At 45.4% G+C, this 22,175-nt stretch overlaps 1 protein-coding gene across 1 annotated transcript; it reads right to left on the minus strand.

Annotated features, from left to right (window-relative positions):
- Nucleotides 1-366: 366 nt before the first annotated feature.
- PLD4 (phospholipase D family member 4) lies at nucleotides 367-21,874 on the minus strand. The gene is made up of 11 exons (XM_060271569.2): nucleotides 21,751-21,874; nucleotides 20,190-20,279; nucleotides 18,373-18,563; nucleotides 13,922-14,105; nucleotides 13,572-13,692; nucleotides 12,558-12,685; nucleotides 9,856-10,056; nucleotides 7,723-7,862; nucleotides 6,757-6,922; nucleotides 3,336-3,432; nucleotides 367-2,382 (listed from the first exon to the last, which is right to left on the minus strand). The coding sequence occupies exons 2-11, from the start codon at nucleotides 20,274-20,276 to the stop codon at nucleotides 2,174-2,176; spliced, it is 1,524 nt and encodes a 507-aa protein (XP_060127552.1). The 5' UTR covers nucleotides 20,277-20,279; nucleotides 21,751-21,874; the 3' UTR covers nucleotides 367-2,173.
- Between the last annotated feature and the right edge of the window lie 301 nt (nucleotides 21,875-22,175).

The raw sequence follows: 22,175 nt of genomic DNA on the forward strand, positions 1-22,175 counted from the left end.
TTCTCCATTTATTTAGAAATTTTACCATTTGCAAAACCCAAGATATGTTGTCCACATATGCCCATGCCAAGGAAAGAACTACAGTAAAGAGTAATCATTCAAACCAGGAAACTAGAAGATGGATTCACTCTGGCCATAGTTCTGGAGCAATAGGAAGATGGGTCATGTGATCGAAAACACATCTGCTTGGTTGAGGCTCATTCTGCACTGTGCCTCCCAAACACAACTCGTCAAAGCAAAATATATATTCATATGATATTAACACAGAAAGCTGAACACAGATATATATGTCCTATTTTTCCATGTGGATAAAATAAGTGTAAAGCGGCCTTACAAGTAGTTGGTGACAATATAAATATGCACATTACACACACCAAACTGTTTATTTAGCTATATTTACATAATTATATCCCACATTAATGTATACAGAAAACATAATAAAATGTCCATATTCAAGCCCATAACCAGCTTGGACAGAGATTTACTAGGCAGGCCTGGGTCAATTCACTTGGTAGCCTCAGTTCCCTATTTTTAAAAGCAAAATAGAAATGACTTCCAATACAAGGCAGATATAACAATTAATGTTACTAGCCACCTTGAAATTCAAGGAACAGTAATACAGAGGGCCATAGAAATATAATTTATTAAGCAAATGTTGCTGGCAACAGCGGACAAAGCTTTTTAAAATTGCTATTCTGCAGCTGCCTTTTTCAGGCAGAATTGAGGGTACAGTCTTCAAACCTTTCTGGAGCAGTGCTGATGAAGTCAGTTCTGAACTGAGAAACAGAATGTTAGTGGTTTATGAAGCACAGCTTTTAATGGGGTGGGGAGCAGAGTAAACCAGGCCATAATTTTCTCAAACATTGCCACCTTGTGGAATTTTGCAAATGCAACAATTGCCCGGTTGAATAACTATTTTGATCTCTGGGCTGTAATTTGAAATTGTACAACCAATGAGTATTTGCACAGTTTCAGCTCAGTACAACTAAAGAATTAACTTTCCCTTCTTGGGGTTTGTTTGTTTTTTAGTGTGCTGCCTTGAAATCACTCTTTAAAGGGTGCAGACTAAAAGGCACACCACACCACAGAATAGCATTTATTGTCAATTAATAAGGATAAGGATCAAGTGTCGAGAAGGATGGCCAATTCTCATGTACCCTCTTACAATACATCTTCTGACCTAGCTATTCCACAATACACAATAGTGGATCAACGCTGCAGATATGCGTAGCCTGGAGAGGATAAGATTTAAGAGGAGTCATTATAGTGGTCTTCAAATACCTGAAGGACTGCCGTGCAGAAGATGGAGCAGACAGGTTCTCTGTTGCTTTGTACAGCATGAATATAACCAATGAATAGAAATTGCAGGGAAGCATGTTTCAGCTGAACATTAGGCAAAACTTCCACTGTCAAATAGCTCTTACTGTTAGGAACAGACTCTCTTGGGAGGCAACAGGCCATCATTCACTGAGTGCATTTAAGTTGATGTTTAATGGTCACCTGCCAGGGACACTGCGGTTGCATCCTGCATTGTAGATCCTGCACTGAGCAGTGTATTGGACTAAAAGACATCCAGGGCCGTCTTTACCCGGGGGTGCAAGTGGAGCAAGGCACCCAGACGCCAAATTCTGGGGGCGGCAAGTATTTATACCGACTGTATATCAGTCCCTCTCAATCAGCAGCAGTGAAAAGCAATGGAGCGAAAGTCCCCGCCCCCCTCCTCCTCCGCTCTATTACTCGGTAGCGTCAAATATTCCCGACGAGTCAGGTAACACAAGCAGTTTTTCCCTGCTGCATCATTGTTACAGGTGAGCAGTTCCCCCCCCCCAAAAAAGTTCACCCCCCTAAAAAAATGTCAATAATTTTGGCTTCCCCCCTCCCCAAAAAAGCTCAGTTAAAGTTAATTTGGGGGGCTCAGGGCAGATCTTTGCACCCCAGCAGCACATGTGCTAAAGACGGCCCTGATGACACCCAAATTTCCTTCCAGCTATACAATTCCATAAAAATGAAATTTGTGAACAGGACTACTCCGTGATCAAGGTTTGAGACAAACTGAACATTCATCATCTGGCAAATCCGCAACAATCCTAAATTTCACATGCAGAAAGCTCATACTGTAACTGAATTCCCATTAGCAATAAATAATAATAATATTTTAGCTTTTAAAATAACTTTAAAATCCATCTTCCCAAGCACAGTCTTTCTGCCCAGGCAGGTCTTCCATTTTTACCGAATATTTGGAATTCCAGTCTCGTTCAAAGAGAGTCCTCAGTTGCTCCTGTACTGTAGGGTTTCTCTTTGTGGCGTCTGCTGAAGACTGCTTGGCAACCAGTCCCACACCTGCAGTGACGCTGAAGTATTCTTCTGACCAGTTAGAAGTTCCTAGAGATGTATAAAATACAGAGTGTATATAAGGGTGCAATTTTATTTTAGTCACACAAAAAAGAGGTCAAATTTCCCTGTTATGGCAAATGTGTAAGACAAGGGTCAGCAAACTTTTTCAGCAGGGGGCCGGTCCACTGTCCCTCAGACCCCACAAATAACCCAGAGATGCATTTTAAATAAAAGTACACATTCTACTCATGTAAAAACACGCTGATTCCCAGACCATCCACGGGCTGAATTTAGAAGGCGATTGGGCCGGATCTGGCCCCCGGGCCTTAGTTCGCCTACCCGTGGTATAAGAGTTCTGGTTTCGAACAATCGAAAGCACTATTGCTAGCATATTCACTTGATGCTAAAGCTGCAGAGGGAGAGGGAGAGGGAAAGGGAAGAGATTGAAACAGGCAGGATCCAGTGTCAAGAAAAGCCCCAAGGAATCCCCTGCAGAGTAAAGACCTTAAAATAAGGACCCACAAAACTAATGTGAATCGCTAAGAGTGCTTTTTACCAGCTTATGGCTATTCTTGGACGTGGTGATTCATGCACTAGTAACCTCAAGACTTGATTATTGCAATGTGCTCCAGGGTGGAATCTAGACACATATTTTAAAATGCTGTGAAAATGCTTTTTTTAAAAAAAACATTTTGAAAAATATATTGAATTTGCCATAAGCTCACCATCGCCATCTAGTGTCAGATTTGTATAGTGCTTTTTTCTGGGGGGATGCAGGGGTACGCATTTTGTGAATCTAAGTTTGGCGTATTTGAGGGGCAGTATTTCAATATGAGTAGGAAAATGAGAGTACTCCTGAGTAGGAAAAGAGAGTACCCCTAAATATATATATTTTTAGGGGGGGAGCACTGCATTTGTATAATGCACTTAAAATGTTATATTTGCAGCTGTATAGCTGACTTCTACATGGACCACAATCTCTACCAGACCACAACACTTACCAATATAGACTGCCTTGTCAGTCACCATATATTTGCTGTGATTCAGCCTTGCAAAGGGGATGTTTGTGTGATTTCCAACTGGAACAGTGAAGATTTTCTGGTAAGATGTAAATATGAAAACATGTCTACCATGAGTGGGAATTAAACACAGATGACTTTATGAGTTTCCAACAATTGCCTGCCTTTTCCAAATAATGGAAATAAAGTAGGAATAGCTTTTGGCTAAGGTAGAGCAGACTTTCCACTTATATTCGCCAGTAAAAGGAAAAGGAAAAAGCCACTGCTAAAGATAACAAGAGAGCTTTGCATTTAATAGTGCCTTTTGGGTGCACATCATCTCAATAGGCACAGATGAGGAGGGCAACGAAGATGGTCAACTGTACAGGAAAGAAGACCTATGAGGAAAGCTTGGAAGAGTTTGTTGTATTTAGCCTGGAGAAGTACTCTTCAAACATAAAAAGAGGAGGAGGAGGAGGAGGAGGAGGAGGAGGAGGAGGAGGAGGAGGAGGAGGAGGAGGAGGAGTTTGGATTTGATATCCTGCTTTATCAATACCTGAAGGAGTCTCAAAGCGGCTAACAGTCTCCTTTCCCTTCCTCCTCCACAACAAACACTCTGTGAGGTGAGTGGGGCTGAGAGACTTCAAAGAAGTGTGACTAGCCCAAGGTCACCCAGCAGCTGCATGTGGAGGAGCGGAGACGCGAACCCAGTTCCCCAGATTACGAGACTACCGCTTTTACACTTTAAAGCACTAAACAGCCTCAGTCCTGTATACCTGAAGGAGCATCTCCACCCCCACCATTCAGCCCGGGCACTGAGATCCAGCACCGAGGGCCTTCTGGCGGTTCCCTCATTGCGAGAAGCCAAGTTGCAGGGAACCAGGCAGAGGGCCTTCTCGGTAGTGGCACCCGCCCTGTGGAACGCCCTCCCAGCAGATGTCAAGGCAATAAACAATTATTTTACATTTAGAAGACAACTGAAGGCGGCCCTGTTTAGGGAAGTTTTTAATGTTTGATGCTGTACTGTTTTTAATATTCGGTTGGAAGCCACCCAGAGTGGCTGGGGAAACCCAGCCAGATTGGCGGGGTATATATAATATATTATTATTATTATTATTATTATTATTATTATTATTATTATTATTATTATATTACACTACACCACACTGGCTCTCTACACGACACGAGGGCAAATACTTGTTCCCTGCTATCACAGATGGTAGGACTTCATCTAATGGGCTTGAGCTACCGGAGGATAGATTTAGAAGAATCCTGGTTACAGAAGTTTGGCAATGGAACCAGTGGTTCCCTACAGAGGAGGTAGGCTCTCCATCACTGACAGTGGTTCCCCCCAGGGCATACTCAAAGGTACGCAGTACCAGCATCTCTTTTTGTTGTTGTTAAAAAGTGTGGCACTTACTGTAACAACTTAATGGTGAGTACCTGCGCCTCTTTTTCAAGGGGGGAAAAAGCACTGGTCACTGGATATCTTCAAGCAGAGACTAAATGGATGGCCTACAAGACCTTCTGCCACTCTCTGATTCTGTCAGTGGCCAAACCAAGACGGTTGTCCTGTCAAGCGGTAAAGAGGGGGTTTTTTGCCACAGATCAGGTGGCCATGACTGAATTGGTCATTTGTAGCATAGAGCAGAGGTAGGCAACATGGGGCCCTCAACTGCAACTCCCATGGCAGCATGGCTAACGAAAGAGAATGTTACAGGTAGGTAGCCGTGTTGGTCTGAGTCGAAGCAAAATAGAAAAAAATTCCTTCAGTAGCACCTTAAAGACCAACTAAGTTTTTGTTTTGGTATGAGCTTTCGTGTGCATGCACACTTCTTCAGATACACTAGAAACAGAAGTGTCAGACCCATATATATATATATATATATATATATATATATATATATATATATGGGTCTGACACTTCTGTTTCTAGTGTATCTGAAGAAGTGTGCATGCACACGAAAGCTCATACCAAAACAAAAACTTAGTTGGTCTTATATATATATATATATACAGAGGGTGGTGGGGGTGGGTGGGAATGGGTGATGGGCTGATGGGAGTGGTAAACCTGAGATGGCTGTTAACGACTGCTGATTACTGCAATTAGTCCTGGGGGGGGGAAGCAAGGGCTGAGGCGCTAAAGAAAGCTTGATCATGCATAATGAGATAAGAATCTGATGTCCCTATTCATCCTAGGTGGCTCCATGGTTTTAAGCTTGGTAATGAGTTCCAATTCAGCAACTTCTCTTTCCAGTCTGTTCCTGAAATTTCTCTGTAATAAAACAGCTGCTTTGAGATCTTGTATAGAATGTCCTGGGAGATTGAAGTGTTCTCCTACTAGTTTCTCTGTCTTATGGTTCCTGATGTCAGATTTATGTCCATTTATCCTTTGGCGTAGGGTTTGGCCTGTTTGTCCAATATAGAGAGCTGAAGCTCATACCAAAACAAAAAACTTAGTTGGTCTTTAAGGTGCTACTGAAGGAATTTTTTTCTATTTTGCGAAAGAGAATGTATTTAATTGATATACCACTTGATTATAGGAAAAGAAACCTCAATGTGGTTTACAAAAAAAGATGATGGCAGGCTAAAATATACATGTAGAGACTGTCTGTAGTCACTATCTGTATCATCAAAGAGCAAGACTGATTTTACTGCACATCATATGGTAAAATTGTCATTTATATCAACACAGTGAAAACCCATAGCAACACAACTGTTAGCACTATAATGTGCTTTAAGCTCATTTCTATTTTGGCTCTGCTACATGAATGGAAAACGATCCATATTACTAATTTTAACCAAAATTTATTTTTTCTTCTTAACTGTGAGAAGAAATTTTTGTTTATTAAATTGTGATTTATTTCCTACTGGGGGAGGGGGGAACGCACTTTAGGTTTAGCAATCTATAAATTTGTTTACATTTTAAAATTTATTAATTGGATTGTTGACATTTCCCCAACATCATTGTTGATGTTTACAGTTTTTACAGTAGGGAGAAATAACTTTTCAGCCCATTTCATCCTGAGATTTTTTTTCCCATCTAGCCATGTAACACTTCCTCTTTCCTTCTTGTGACATTAGCACACACAACACAAAAAGTGCATTTGTGCATCACTCCCATTATTCCTATGGGAAGACATCCTACATGGATAGGAAACAGAAGAAAAGCATTTTAAAACTGCAGTCCAGTTCTAGCCATCGTAGATTTTTTTAAAAGTTGGCTTTATAGGTGCAGAAAAAGCAAGAGAGTCTGAGGGTTGTCATGTTCGCATTTGACACTATGGTATATGACCCAGAAAAGACCCTTAAAACTTGGTGTACAAGCTACATAAGTCACTGTCAATACCAGGAACATGATACATGTGTAAGGAGCCCCATGCATCTGTAAGGAGCCCATGGCCCAAAAGCATGCTTGTTTTACCACTTCGATTGTGATGTTGGCATGTGGATCGGTAAGGACACTCAGTGACTCCAAGAAACGAAACATGGAAGGATCAGTATGGACCCAGCAGTTGATTAAAAGCCGTATGTGTATATTTTGGTGGAACGCCACACTTCTCAGAGCATTGTCGATGGGTGGCCAGTATCTACAAAAACAACGTTGTAATTAGTGAAGGTTGGACCATAAGGGCAAATGGGTACTGCCCCATTAACCTCAGTTTCAGCCCCCCACCCCACCCGCCTGTCTTCTTGCTCACAACCAAACCAGAGGGTGGTACTAGCTGTCAGCTTCCTCCTCCTCCATCTCAATTGCCCTTGTAGAACTCGGGAGGAGCATGGGAAGGAAACTATAATTCCTTGGCTCTGCCTAGCATTGGCTCTAGCTCCACCTACTGTTGGCCTCCTGCCTTACACCTCACCAGTCCAAGTGAACAGCAGCCACAAACAGCTTTATAGACACAAGAACTATTCGGTTTGGGGCTTCCTACTAAAGCAGAGAAGTAACAGCTTCTGGTGCTAGCTAGCTGTCTTTAACTACAGTGGTACCTCGACTTACGAATAACTCTACTTACAAATGTTTCTACTTACGAACGGAGCTCCGTCCGCCATCTTGGATGCGGTTTAGATAGAATTTTTTTGACTTATGAATTTTTAGATAGGGTTGCTTCGACTTACGAATTTTTTCTCCCAATGCATTCCTATGGGATTCGACTTACCTTTTTTTTGACTTACGAATGTGCGTTCGGAACGCATTAAATTCGTAAGTTGAGGTACCACTGTACATTATTATCCCATGAAGCCCAGGCTGACCTACATAGCTTTTACAATGCGACACCCCAAAACCTGTGTAATTTAGAGCTGATGGTGCGGGGAGCGGTCATACAACCAATTAGCATTTAGCTAAGAATATAAAAGGGTGCACACATATTCAGGTTTCGCTTCATACCTTGGTGGGTGTCTGAAGCGGCTCGTAGGGAAATAATCCATAATGGAGACATAGACAAATTTTTCTGCACCGTAGATAACATCGAGAACTGCCACAAGATCAAAAGTGCGACCCCCTGGACAAAAGGAAGCAGGAGAAGCCTAGAGCAAAGGAGAAGTTTAATTAATACATCCTCTATTGATCCCCATGTTTTTTCTATGAGGATAAACATTTCCTACAGAAGGTTTCATTGTAATCCTACCGTGTTTCCCCCTTTTTAAGACACCGTCTTACAACTTTTTTTCCTCAAAAAAGCACACGGTGGCTTATTTTCAGGGGGTGTCTTTTTTTATTTAAGTGCCGGTACAACTTGGCGCTCTCTCCCGCGCGCATTTTCTGCCTCTTCTATTCTCTCCGTTTCCCCTCCTCCCCCATCCTGAATCAAGGGCTCTCCTTCCTTGGAGGCTTCTAAGCTGAGGCTGGATGGCCACCTGCCTAGGAGACAGACGTGCACACGGGGGGGACGGGGGGGACTTCACTCTGTGAGGTGGAGCAGGAGGTATACACGAAGCTGCCCACCGTCATGTCAGTGTAGGTGGGACTGCGCTGGTCGCAGTCGAAGCACTCGCGATTGGGTGGGAGCACTGGGAGGCTGCTCATCTCCCTCAGCAGCTTTAGGTGCTTCTCCTCCTGCTTCGGCTTGCCGCTTGCTGCCATGGCTTCGAAGGCAGCGGCGGCCGTGTGTGTGTGCGCGCAGAGGTATAGAGGCTGCTCCCCGGGCTCTCTCACGCTGGCCGGGGAATGAGGAGGGAGGCTGGGACCCGTCCTGCTCCGAGATGTTAGTGAGGGAAGCGCGAGGGGGACGAGGCTTGGGACTGCGGCTCTGGCGCGCGCAACCCCAACTGACGGACCGACGGAAGGAGGGGGGGGAAAGGGAAGGAGGAGGAGAGGAGCGGCGTCAGCTCTCGGCGAGGAGGCTGGGGCAGCTGAATGACGAGCCGAAGAGGAACCTGCGCGGCACCTTTTCTCTGTCGGGGGGGGGGGAGAGAGACGCGATCACAAACAGAGAGAGACAGACGCGCACACAGGGGGGGGGAGAGAAAGACGCACGGGGGGGAGAGAGAGAGAGAGACGCGCGCACACACACACACAGAAAGAGACTGACACCCACACAGAGAGGGAGAGCGGTGCTGCTTCGCGCTTTGTCAGCGCTGCAGCCGCCGCCGCTTCCGAGCGCCAACCCGACCTGGCAGGCTTCCTCCTCCTGCCACGGCCGGCATTGCAGGAGCTGGGTCCTGCTGGCTTGTGCCCTCAGTGTTCCGTGCGGCACTGCTGCACGCTTTATCGGCGCTGCAGCAGCAGCCGCCGCTTCCGGGCACCGACCCAACCCGGCAGGCTTCCTCCTCCTGTTGCGGCCGGCGTACTGGGTCCTGCTAGCTGGCTGGGGCGCTAGGTGGTCTTGCTCCGCACGTCGCGGAAGTATGGCTTATTTTCGGGGTATGTCTTACGTTTCTCAAACGATTAAAAACCCTGCCATGCCTTACTTTTTGACTACGTATTAAAAAAGGGGAAACACGGTATGCACACTTACTAGAGCAGCGTTTCTCAACCGCTGTTCCGCGGCACACTAGTGTGCCGCGAGACGCTGGCTGGTGTGCCGCGACGTGCGGCGACGAGAAGGGCGATTTGCATTGTCCCGTGCCTGGCGGCCGCCAATATTCAACACTGACCCGCCGGAAAGGAAGCCGGCCGGGTCACGACGCGGGGCCAGCGCAGCTCTCAACAGCCACCACCACGGGAGGGTGGTTTTAGACAAACTTAAAGAAGCTGGCTGGATGAGCTCAACCTGAAACTTGCTGAGCAAAGGATTGTGCTGGCAGAGAAATCAGCGGCTTGTGAAGCCTTATTACAGGAGATTGCAACCAACACAGCAATTGGCAAGTGTTTCATACAGTCATAATTATATAGTCAATATAGGGCGGCACAGAGTTAAATTTTTTAACTTTTTTAATGGTGGTGTGCCTCGTGATTTTTTTCATGGAACAAGTGTGCCTTGGCCCAAAAAAGGTTGAGAAACACTGTACTAGAGAGTAAATCCCACTGAATTCAGTGGGGTTAATCTGAGGAAAACATGCTTAGGAACTGTCTGCTTACAGAAAAATAAGCTTCAGTGCTGGTTCCATTTAACTGCACTTCCAAAGGATTGTGGCTGTTGATATTGGTAGAATAATTGCTCGGCCATGGAGTTGGGATGGTGGCATTTGGTTCCCCAAGATCCCAATAGGTTTTGAAGGTTTTCCAGAGATCCTTAGCTAAGCAGCTGCAGTTGCTGATCAAAACCCCGACTTCTTTCACCTGCAGAAAGATAGAAACTGGAGACCAATATTCCAAACCAAACCTGGAAGAGGAAGAAACTAAGTGAGGTTTGGCCAAAGGGCCTCTTTCCCTTGGCCTTCGCCCCACCCCCAGCCAGCCGTCCATTGTTCTCCCAGGCCGGGGGCGGGATGATAGCCACTCTGACCCAGGTGGGAGGCACCAGACCAGGTAAGCCCCCTCGGAGTCGCAAACCCCGCCCACCTGTTGGGAAGGGAGGGTGGAAATTGTTGCTTTCATTCTTTCTTTGTACTGGTGTGGTAGTATATCTAGCAAGGCCATAAGTTGGAATGAAATCATAGAGCAAAATACAGAAAGCGGAAATGCCCTTTTACAAGTGCTTCGGAGCTCAGCAGTTCAACACCTCTGCAGTCACTTAGCACAACCTGAGTTCTGGGGATCGTAACCTGGAGAGCTACTGCCAGTCCGAGTAGGCGATACTGTGCTATATGGGCAACCAGCCTGACCACAAGGCAGCTTCCTATGATAATGTGTGTGAAATATTAGAACTCTTGAGTTCTCAGGAACTTGTCAGGGGTCACCCAAGAAGGGTAAGCCCAGGTGCAGGAGAGCTCTCTTGTACACTTAATAGTTGCATGAGAATCTGCAACTGTTGAAATATCCTCTTTAAAACTATTAAAGAACCCTTGCACGCTCTCGCTCTCTCTACCTAATCACTCCATCTTCACGGAAAGAGCAGTAACAATGGACTAGCTTTCCTGAAGGACAAACTTGCCCACTGAAACTGATCTTTCTCCATAACATGCAACCAGAGGGATGTTGGGTGTCTCCAAACAGTGGCAGAATTGGGCGCTCAGATTTCAGCAGTGCCCTGTTCGACGCTATAATTCAGCACCCACCCGCCACCCCACGTCTCACACCATGGGCATACCCAGTGAGGGGCAGGGGGGGCAGCTGCCCCCCCAGAAGCAAAAAATTATAATAAATGGTTATAAAGTGATGAAACGAAACAAAATTAGGTAGGGCAATGGTGAAGAATCAGTTGTTTACCACACTGAAATGGTGTAAAAACCGAGAAGTATCTAGAGCCACCTAGCGACTGGTAGAGGAATCTATGTCAGCCCGCCATTGGGATTCAAGGGAGGGAGAGGTCTCTAGCGGGCTCTAGCAGAGAGAAGAGGGAATCTTCTAGAGGGGTCTAGTGAGTTCCGCGTCACTAAACTGAGCCGCCCGCCGCTAAACTGAGCCGCCCACTATTAGTTTATCTTCTTATTTACATTTAGAAGACATCACGGCTGCCTAAATGGATATAAGAAACTGGTTCCAAAAAGGTAAGTTAAGTAATTTCTGTAGAAAATTAAATTTTAAAGGGTAAAGACCTGGCTCAGAAGTACAATGGGAGAGGACAGTTGTGTTTGATGAGTGTCCATCGGAAATTCTTCAAGGAAAATCAGGACTGGATTGAAACGAAAGTTTTGAACAAGTTTTCTTCGAACCCAAGAAAAATGATATTAGTATAAGACATGTAACTAGAAAAAAAATTAAAAAAAAAATTCAAGCAAATAATTGTAATAACTACCATAATAAAGCACTGCTATAATTATATATAATTTTCTTAAAATTTTGGTTTCATTCGCCTTTTCCGTGCTGACATGTCACAACCTGAACGACCATGGCTCCCCCCCCCCAGTTTTGATCCTGGGTTCGCCCCTGTCTCACACTCTGTTCTACAGCATTGTTTTGGCCCCCGCCTGCAGGGCAGTGCCCAGTGCGACTGCACCAGGCACCTCTGCTGCAAAGGTGCAATCTGAGGTCCCAAGTGGGTGTGACATTGCAGATCTGGGTGGACCAGAGCTTTTGGGAAAGGAGAGTTAACCATACGGTATGTGTATTTCCCCCTCACACCAGGGGGAAATAGCAGCTGGGGTGGGGAGCTTTGGGGAAAGAGTGCAGAGGGAGGGATTAGGCAGTTCCCCCCCCCAATGCCATACTCTCAATCCAAACTGCCCTGCAGCTAGTAGCGCTTTAAAAATTCAATTTGCAGATCTACCGCATCATGTCAAGTTTGGCCCTTCACAGGATGACAGTGGCCCAAGAACCATAGCAATACCATGTGTGAACTGGGTGTGTACCCTCCAGCTTTACCCAGAATCCTGTTCAACACACAGCCAAGCTGGAGCAGTGCCTTGGCAGGCAACATGGAAAGAGTCCCCTCAAGTTAGAAAAATCTGAAAACCACTGATGTAGCGTAACAACCTGAGTGGCTATGGTTAGAAACAGAAATGTAGGGCAAGCTCATTTGCATCTTTAGCTAACGAAATATTCCGACAGCTGGAAGGAAGGAAGACAACCAAGCTTGGCCAGGTAAGCAGATGGACTCTTAAGCTTGTATGTTCTCCCCAAATAAAATCACCCGTCTTACCAGAACTGGTTCTCAGGATGTTTTCGTGCACATTTAGTCTTCTTGTTCAGTATTATGAACTCAGTCTCCACCCCCAGCTTAATAGCCTTAAATCTCTCACCTGAGTCAGGGCTCTCCAGTCTATGTTGGCACTACCAAGAAATACGTGTTTCTTGTCTACAATCCAGAATTTGGTGTGCATGACACCTTGGGTGAGCTGTCCAAAATTAATCCTTTTTATGTGGGCTCCTATGGAAAAAAGGTTGTTTTTTTAAAAAGAGATCGAAGAACTGTTTCTTGAGATGCTCTCAAGCCATTAACACAGATTTACTTCACTGGAAGGCCGTATGCAAATTCACAAAATACCGGGCCTACAGAGTTGTGGGACCGAGGCACGTGGTAAGATTGTCAGTCTCGGAAGGGTCTGGAAACCAAGCCTTATGAGGAACGGTTGAGGGAGTTGGGTATGTTTAGCCTGGCGAAGAAGACACTGAGAGGAGCTATGATAGTGATCTTCAAATATCTCAGGGGCAGCCACATGGAGGACGGAGCAAGCTTGTTTTCTCCTGCTCCAGATGTTAGGACTTGAACCAATGGCTTCAAAGAGAGATTCTGACTAAACATCACGAAGAACTGTCTGATAGTAAGAGCAGTTGGACAGAGGAACGGACTACCTGGGGTAGGGTTACTCTCCCTCCTTGGAGGTTTTTAAGCAGGTGTTGGATGGCCATCTGCCATGTATGATCTAGTTGAGATTCCTGTAGGGGGTTGAACTAGATGACCCTCGGGATCCCTTCCAACTCTACAGTTATATGATTCCACGATTCTATGAAATATAGTAACAAAACAGCAACTAGCATTCCGAGGCAGCACGTAGTCCATCATGACTAGTAGTAAGCTTCATTCTTTCCCTCTTTGCTCACCTTTTGGTGCGCAACAAAGATATGGCAGTTTTAAGAGGCCCTGCAGTTTAATACTGGCTTCTTGTGTAATATTTTTAGATGCTGGATTTTATGTTGTTTCAGTGGGAGTGGGGGGTCGTAAGCGTTTTATGACCATTTTCACGTTGTTTGCTGCTTGGGGGGTGGGCTGCTCTGCCAAAAGGCGGAAGAGAAGTATTTTAATAAACAGTTACCTCTTTTCTCCAGGACTTCAAGATCAGTTGAATGTTTAGCCTTAGATGGCACGCTTGTTGCAATAAACACAGACACATTCTTCAGAAGCAGGCTTTCGAATTTCTTGAGAACGTCTTCACCCTACAGAAGGCAAATCACTTACTTGTATCAAACAAGGATGCCAGATTCTGCACGGGAAATATCCCCCAGATCAGGGCATGAAAGACTGGTTGGTTTGTCGACAACATGCTGGGGGTACCGTATCTAAAGTCTTCCCATCCTTTAAAATGCTGCCTACACACAGCTGCTGGATGATTATTATTATTATTATTATTATTATTATTAAAAAAACAACCCTCTCTTATCTCACCTGCTTAGACGATGTGTCATTTACGCCAAGGTCTTCTCCAGTCAAGCTCCAATAATAAGAAGCCACGTGAATGCTTTCCTGGGTGATATTTAACAACTCCATCCATGCTTGGTATAAAGGCTTTGCAGCACTGCTGTTTGGCCCATATGGCATGTCCCAGGGAAGGCTTTCTACTAGCTGGAAACTGCAAGAGGGAAGGGGTAGCAGAATACTTTGCGGTCAAAACAGTTGCCGCCAAGACAACCTGAGCTAAGTCTCCAGTTCACAGGGTAGACTTCAGGGTGAGAGAAAAGCTTGGTAACCTTTTTTTTTTCTGAATTAGCCACATCTGCATAATAATGTCAGGCCAACCAGCCTTCCGGATTGTTTTCAAAATGGCTTGTGTAAAAGGCAAGATGTCAAGTCCCCTTGCCAGATTATATTTTACTTTTAGCTGCCTTAAAACAAAAAAAAGCAGTAGTGGAATTTAGAATCATCCTTCTACCGTGTGCATCCTTGGTGTGCTAAATGCGTGCTAAAGAACCAGCTTAGGAGTTTAGTGATGCATTCCAGCCACTCAGGGAGGGAGCAAAACAAGGTTGGGGGTGCTGCAGAAAGGGGTGGTGGCCTGGGGAGTGTCTCAAGGGCCAGATAGTCAGGCTTGGAGGGCCACATTCACAGCCCCAGAGCTGAGGTTCTCCACCCTTGTCCAGCCACCCCTCTGCTGTGTGTGTGTGTGTGTGTGTGTGTGTGTGTGTGTGTGTGAGTGACCAGGCTTTCTGCCTGCCTGAATGTGTGTGTGCCTGCCTGCCTGCCAATTTTCGTGTGTCATAAGCGTAGCAAGAGTTGGTGTGCACGTCAATGGGTTGGTGGCGGCCAACTTTGGCACACGGCCGTCAGAGGGGTGGCCAGCCCTCAAAACATCCCTCCAGCTGAAAAGGCTTGGCCACCCCTTGACTGAAGGAATTTGCATACCACCCTTCGTAAACATTTATTCCAGGGTAATTTGCAAATGAATGGGATAATATAGAAAAGATGCCCGGCTTCCGGTTCAGCGCCAGCGCCGATCGGCGGGGTTTCGTCTCGTCTCCGAGGCGACCCATCTCTGCTAGGAGTGGGGAGGGCAGCGAGAGCGACGCTGCGCCCCTTAGAACCCCGGGAAGAGCGTCCCGGGGGCGAATTTTGTTCGGCAGAGCCCCAATCTGGACTCCCCAACTCTCCGGTAAGCTCTAATAAGAGCTCCGGAGTGAGGAGGGTAGAAGTCGCGGGGGCCATCTTGAACGACAACGTTACCCTAGCGGAGAGAAGCTTCAAGCCGAAGGCGGAGAGCGCTGGATTCTTTTGAAAAAACGATTCGGAAACAAGATTGTAAGTAATCTCAAAATTTGGATTACAAATTAATTTGGATCTGGGAGAGAGGGGGGGGGAAATGGAAGCCCCCCCCCCACCGGCAATTTAAGAAACAGTAAATAGAAACCCGAAGCCGTAAACAGAAGATTTTAATCTAAAAGGTTCCCTCGAAGGCATTAAAGAGGATCTCCCCTAGATGCAGGGTAAAAGGGGAGAAAGATTGTGGATGTGAATACCCTGCAGAAAGAGGAAAAGATTCAGAAAGACCTTTCTTTTCCCCGGGATCCGGCAGCCCAGACAATCCAGGGAGCTGATCAGGATTTATAAGTGGAACTTTAGTTTTATTTTTATTTTTGGAATTTCTTGGTTTATATGCTTTTGAAATATGAGTTTGGACTTTATTTCTATGTATTAAGACTCGGAGAATGCAGCCAGCTTGTTAAAATGGAGTTGAGAAAACAAACTGTGACCATTTTCCACCCCATGTGACAAGCTTTGACCTTGACAGGATTGAACTATGTCAACAAAAAGGTATTCGCCTGAGTTCCAGCGGACTGTTTTGACCATCATGTGGGAAGTAAGAATAGGACTATGTCAAGATGAGACACAACAGCAAGAGTTAAAGCAACAATTCCAGATGGTGATGGCGGAATATGAATTCTTAGAGGATGAAGTCACTGAAACTGAGGAGGACGAGTGTGAGAATGACAGTGACAGTGTTTTGGAGGATTTTGACAATGACGGGGACTGTGATTTGGAACGAAAAGATGAAGACGATGACTGTGATAATATAACACAAAATGAACCTCACCACGAAAGAAAAGATGATTTTACTCTACAAAAAGTCAGGTGGAGTGCCCCTCCTTTGAGGGGGGTACGATTGGATTTACCGGAACTCCAGAATGCCCACAGGGAAGAGGGAAAAAATTAATCAGAGAAGAGAAGAAACTCAGGGGTGCAGTATGGAGGCCTGGATGGCAAAATACTGTAAAAAGGGGGTGGGGTGAAGGGAGAGTGAGGTTGTGATTAAAGGATGGATTATTAGGATTAAAACTGGACTGCTGACTACGGAACTTGCTGGATTGGGGGGTTGGAGCCGGAAATCGGGGATGAAAGGTTATATTGGGAATAGTTATAGTTTAAAAGTGAATTGATTTTGGAAAAAGGTGAAAATATGGAGGCTTATAGAGGGGAAAAAATTAGGCACGGGAAGGAAAAAATGGGAGTTTGATTTTTTAGTGATTTAGATATTTGGTGAAAATGATAATAGTTAAGTTTTAAAGTAGTATAAGGTATAAAGGTAATTATTTTTATAGATTAAGAAACTGTTGAAGAGGATAAAAAAGGGATGAAAACCGGGGAAGGGGGGAGGTCGGGGAAGCCCACAAAATATGGTTTATTAATTATGAATGGAAAAAAGATTATTTTTGTTTTGTTTTGTTTTTTTTTTTTGTCTTTTTTTTCTTCTTCTTTTTTACTCTTTTTGGTATGAGAATAGATGGTTGGATGGATGCCTTCCTGCGTACTGCCCTGGTTTCCTGGAGCTCTCTGGTGGCAGGGGGGGGCTTTGGGGGCAGGGGAGGGGGAGGAGGACAGAAATCCAACCATAAAATGGTCCATCTCTGACTGTTCAACTGCGTGGGATACTTCTGTGGCAGGGGAGGACCCATGGAGGGGGGTGGGAAGAAGGTGGAAAAGGTGTTTATGTATGTACCATTTTTTGTAGTTTGTAAAATCAATAAAAATTATGTTTTAAAAAAAAAATAGAAAAGATGCCCTTTGGGTTAGTAACAGAAATGCTGTCTACTGCCTCAGATTGGAAGAAATGTGGTGTTCCGCTTGTGTCAGACAGTTTCTGGCTGCTCACACACAGGACAATGTAGCCCACTGGCAGCGGTTCTGTTTGGCACACAGAAGATTCCAGACTCAACCACCGGTACCTCCAGGTACGGTAGGGCTGGGAATGTTCTCATCTAAAACCCTGGAGGGCCACTTCCATTGTCAGTGTAGACTGAGCTAGATGAACCGATGGTCTGACTCCATATATGGTAGCTTCCTATGTTCTAGGCTTTGCAATTATGCCAAAATTAACCTTATCACATCCAAATTAGAGAAGGAAGGAGTATGTAAAACAAATTCATTCCAATATAGGTGACATTTGTAACTTGGATCAGTTCCTTTAATCAATCACATGCACTTTTCCCTATAACGTGTGTGTGTGTGTGTGTGTAGGGCAGTATATTATAGATAGGTACTGATTTTGTATTGACTAGGAAGAGGGCCTTCTCTGTGGTGGCCCCCTTTCTGTGGAATTACTTCTGCCTAGAACTTGTACAGTCCTAACACTTTTGGATGTTCCAGTGGCTTTTGAAGACATATCTCTGTTCCCAGGTCATTCCTGTGAGGTAGGACTGGATTTTCCCAGACGTTACTGGGATTTCAAAGGCAGAACTGACGTCCAGAGGGAATTTCCAAAAGGTGGCGCTTTGTCCTGAATCTTAGGCAAGTCAATTGAAAAATTGTGGGATTTCTGGGGGGTGTTTTATTTTTAAAAAGTTCAGCAACTTTCGGGGTGTCCTGGTTTTTACTTTATGAAATATGGCAACCCTATGTGGGGTGGAATTATGCTGCTTTTGTCCTGGATCACGGTTGTATCTTACTTTTCAAAGATTTTAACACTGCTTTAATGTGTTTAACAAACGATTGCTAACAACCGCCTTGGGATGCTCTATGAAAGTCAATATACAAATACCCAAATAAAGGCGCCATTTTTTTTAAAAAAAGTAATATTCCATGCTGTATCAGGCACATTCTCAACACTTAACATTTTAAAAAGAGGGAGATGGCAGCTAGTAGCCACAGCAACTGTGTTCCACGGTCGAAGGCAGTATGGCTCTGAATGTCAGTGGGTGGGAACTGCAAATACCGGTAGGAAGAGTGCTGTCCCTTTTTTGCGAGCTTCCCACAGGCGTCTGGTTGGCCACTGTGAGAACAGGATGCTGGACTAAACAGACCACTGGCCTCATCCTGCAAGGGCACTTCTTATGCTGGGACCAAAAAAAGGCATGGGAAACAACAAACCCCACCCCCAAGGGGAAAAAAACCCTCTTTGACTGTCTTACTTGCATGAATCATTGCAACTAGGGCTGTTGTCCGTCTCAATCACTCTGTCTCTTTCTGTGTTTTGGTCGTCATTATTGTGGGTGTTGAGAAGAACCCCGTCTTCGTCCCCCAGAGAAACTGCAGTGGGGGGTTTCGTGACATGAATTCTGATCACAAACAGAAGCCCAGCAACTGCAAGCAGTCCCAACACCTGGAACATGGAAAGAACACACATGAGATGCTGTCTAGTGGCAGCACTCCCCCGAGCCACTATTATTACCATTGTATGAAAGATGGAGGAGGGATGAAAGAGCCTTGCCTTGAACAGCCCAATAACGTTCTGGTAAGAACTGCTGAGATTTAAATCAGGGGTCTTGTAACTCTTTCTCTTAACCACACCAGCTCCTGAGATTGAGTAGCCCAGGCATCCCCAAACTGTGGCCCTCCAGATGTTTTTGCCTACAACTCCCATGATCCCTAGCTAACAGGACCAGTGGTCGGGGAAGATGGGAATTGTAGTCTAAAACATCTGGAGGGCCGAAGTTTGGGGATGCCTGGAGTAGCCTCTTGGTAATGTCTATTAGCCCATAGGAAGGTTAGAGTGTGAAACTGTTCTTAGGTTTTATATAGTTAAGTATATCTAATTCAGGATTTCGATTCTATTCCTTCAGCAGAGGCATTGCAACGGGGGGTGGGGGGGCAGTCCACCCCTAGCTCCACTCTGTGGGGGGGCAGCGAACTCTGTGGGGGGCAGCGCCGCCGATGCACCTCCACTGCCTCCAGGATCGCCCCTCCCAGGATCCGCTACGGGGGCGTCCGCAACACGCATGTGTCACGCCATGCGTCGTGACTGCTGTGCCTCCCTCCTCCCTGCATGGAAAGGTTTGTTGTGGGGGTGTCCATAGCGCGCATGCGTCATGCGTCGTGACGCGCTACGGATGCCCCGCCCCCGATGGGGTGCCTTCGGGTTTGCCGCCCTGGGCGGCCAGGAGACTAGCTACACCGCTGTCCTTCAGTACACACACATACTCAAAATCCATTATTTTACTACATTTGCAATTTGGGGAGGGAGGGCGGGAGGGAATGGACTTAAGTCTCATTTCTCAAAATCCATCCTTTTACTACATTTGCAATTACGTTTCCGAGCAACAATTCCAAGTGTTGGTGCGGACCTGTAAAGCCCTAAACGGCCTCGGCCCAGTATACCTGAAGGAGCGTCTCCACCCCCCGTCATCCAGCCCAGACACTGAGGTCCAGCGCTGAGGGCTTTCTGGCGGTTCCCTCACTGCGAGAAGCTACAGGGAACCAAGCAGAGGGCCTTCTCAGTAGTGGCACCTGCCCTGTGGAACGCCCTCCCACCAGATGTCAAAGAGAACAACAACTACCAGACTTTTAGAAGACATCTGAAGGCAGCCCTGTTTAGGGAAGCTTTTAATGTTTAATAGATTATTGTATTTTAATATTCTGTTGGAATCCGCCCAGAGTGGGTGGGGTATAAATAATTTGTTTTTGTTTTTATTATTTGGGGAGGGAATGGACTTAAGTCTCACTTCAGTTCTCAACCTCAAAACCAGTTTCATTTATTAAACAGAGGGAAACTCTGCTAACCATCCGCCTGTGTCATACAGCAGGTGGATGAGACTTCCTCTTTATATTTTTGTCACAGTGCTGTTATAATAAAGTACAGTACAAGGAAATGTTGGTTATAATAAAGTACAGGGGAATGTTGACACGGAGGGTACTATTCTTCTGCCACAGGACTATGATTCTGTCTTAGTCAAGCTAATTCAGAGAGACATTTTAATTACCGCCCAGTTGGTTTTATTCTGGTACTTACCACATTAATGCACGTTTGCTTGCTTGTGTGCAATTTCAAATAAAAGGGCCAGTTTGTCCTCAGTGGGTTCATTGGGGTGTGTTTCATGATCTATAACGCAGAAACGCATGGTAAGGAATTGTTAGAAAAGGCTCCAGCGCTCCCAGAAAGTCTACTGTACTTCAGATGAGATTGCCTTATGCAGAGTCAGATTGTTACTCCATTTAGCCCAGGGATGGGGGACCTGTGGTCATAGAATCATAGAGTTGGAAGAGACCACAAGGGCCATCCAGTCCAACCCCCTGCCAAGCAGGAAACACCATCAAAGCATTCTTGACATATGCCTGTCAAGCCTCTGCTTAAAGACCTCCAAAGAAGGAGACTCCACCACACTTCTTGGTAGCAAATTCCACTGCTGAACAGCTCTTACTGTCAGGAAGTTCTTCCTAATGTTTAGGTGGAATCTTCTTTCTTGTAGCTTGAATCCATTGTTCCGTGTCCGCTTCTCTGGAGCAGCAGAAAACAACCTTTCACCTTCTTCTATATGACATCCTTTTATATATTTGAACATGGCTATCATATCACCCCTTTACCTTCTCTTCTCCAGGCTAAACATACCCAGCTCCCTAAGCCGTTCCTCATAAGGCATAGTTTCCAGGCCTTTGATCATTTTAGTTGCCCTCCTCTGGACACGTTCCAGCTTGTCAGTATCCTTCTTGAATTTTGGTGCCCAGAACTGGACACAGTATTCCAGGTGAGGTCTAACCAGAGCAGAATACAGTGGTACTATTACTTCCCTTTATCTAGATGCTATACTCCTATTGATGCAGCCCAGAATTGCATTGGCTTTTTTAGCTGCTGCATCACACTGCTGACTCATGTCAAGTTTGTGGTCTACCAAGACTCCTAGATCCTTTTCACACGTACTACTCTCAAGCCAGGTGTCACCCATCCTGTATTTGTGCCTTTCATTTTTTATTTTTTTTTGCCCAAGTGTAGTACTTTACATTTCTCCCTGTTAAAATTCATCTTGTTTGCTTTGGCCCAGTCGTCTAATCTGTTAAGGTCATTTTGAAGTGTGATCCTGTCCTCTGGGGTATTAGCCATCCCTCCCAATTTGGTGTCATCTGCAAACTTGCTCAGGATGCCCTCAAGCCCATCATCCAAGTCATTGATAAAGACGTTGAATAAGACTGGGCGCAAGACAGAACCCTGTGGCACCCCACTAGTCTTCCAGGTGTTGTTGGACCCCAACACCCATCAGTCCACAGGCAATACGACCAATGTCCAAGGACAATGGCAGCTGGAATCCAGCAACATCTGCAAGGTTCAACACACCACAGGTTCTCCCCCAGATCTACCTCAGCTGGCAACAGTTCCCCAAGGTCTCATGCTGGGGGTCTTTCCCAGGAGCTGCTATCCAAGACCCCCTTCATTAAGAGGAGCTACTAGGGACTGATTTTCTGCACACAAAGACATGCCCTCTGTTACTGGGTATCCCAACCCAAACCATCTCTTACCTTCACTAGTGCATTTAAGTAATCTGTGACCAATTGTCTCCTAATCATTCAAAAATGCTCACCGTCTTAGGTCGTTCCGTCTAGAAGTCTTTCCACCTCCTTCAGAGGAGCAAGTAACACTCTGCTACTGTTTGAGTGGGGTTTCATGAACTGGCCACAATCCATGTGTGTTCCTTTTCCTCCCCCACAGTGCCACAAGCGGAACTTCCCCTTTCAAATCAGAATTTCACAGCTGCTAGATTTGAATAACAGAAACTGTCTAGTAAAGGCTATCTGTGCTACACACACTGCCTCAAGAAGTGAATAGTTTTGCATTAAATCTCCCCAAAATTTCAGGGGCATTGTAGAGGCATCATTGCCCTTAAAGGTATATACTATTGTCATCTCTGGTCAAACAGGTTGGGCAGGTTTCTGAAAGGCTGCAAAAAACCTGCTGGTCAGAGTACTTTGTGGGACGAGAATAAACACCACAAGCATGTCATAGCAC

The sequence above is a fragment of the Zootoca vivipara genome, chromosome 1 (genome assembly GCF_965207765.1).
Source record: "Zootoca vivipara chromosome 1, rZooViv2.hap1.1, whole genome shotgun sequence".
NCBI classification, from domain to species: Eukaryota; Metazoa; Chordata; class Lepidosauria; order Squamata; family Lacertidae; genus Zootoca; species Zootoca vivipara.

Bases quoted from the DNA above. Each gene is read 5' to 3' on its own strand.
- PLD4 (XM_060271569.2), bottom strand. From the start codon at position 20,276: ATGAAACACACCCCAATGAACCCACTGAGGACAAACTGGCCCTTTTAT. The intron at 7,863-9,855 runs GTAAGCAGACAG...CCTTTGCTCTAG, and splicing joins GCACTGAAGCTTATTTTTCT to GCTTCTCCTGCTTCCTTTTG. The intron at 3,433-6,756 runs GTAAAACAAGCA...ACATCTTACCAG, and splicing joins CCAACATCACAATCGAAGTG to AAAATCTTCACTGTTCCAGT.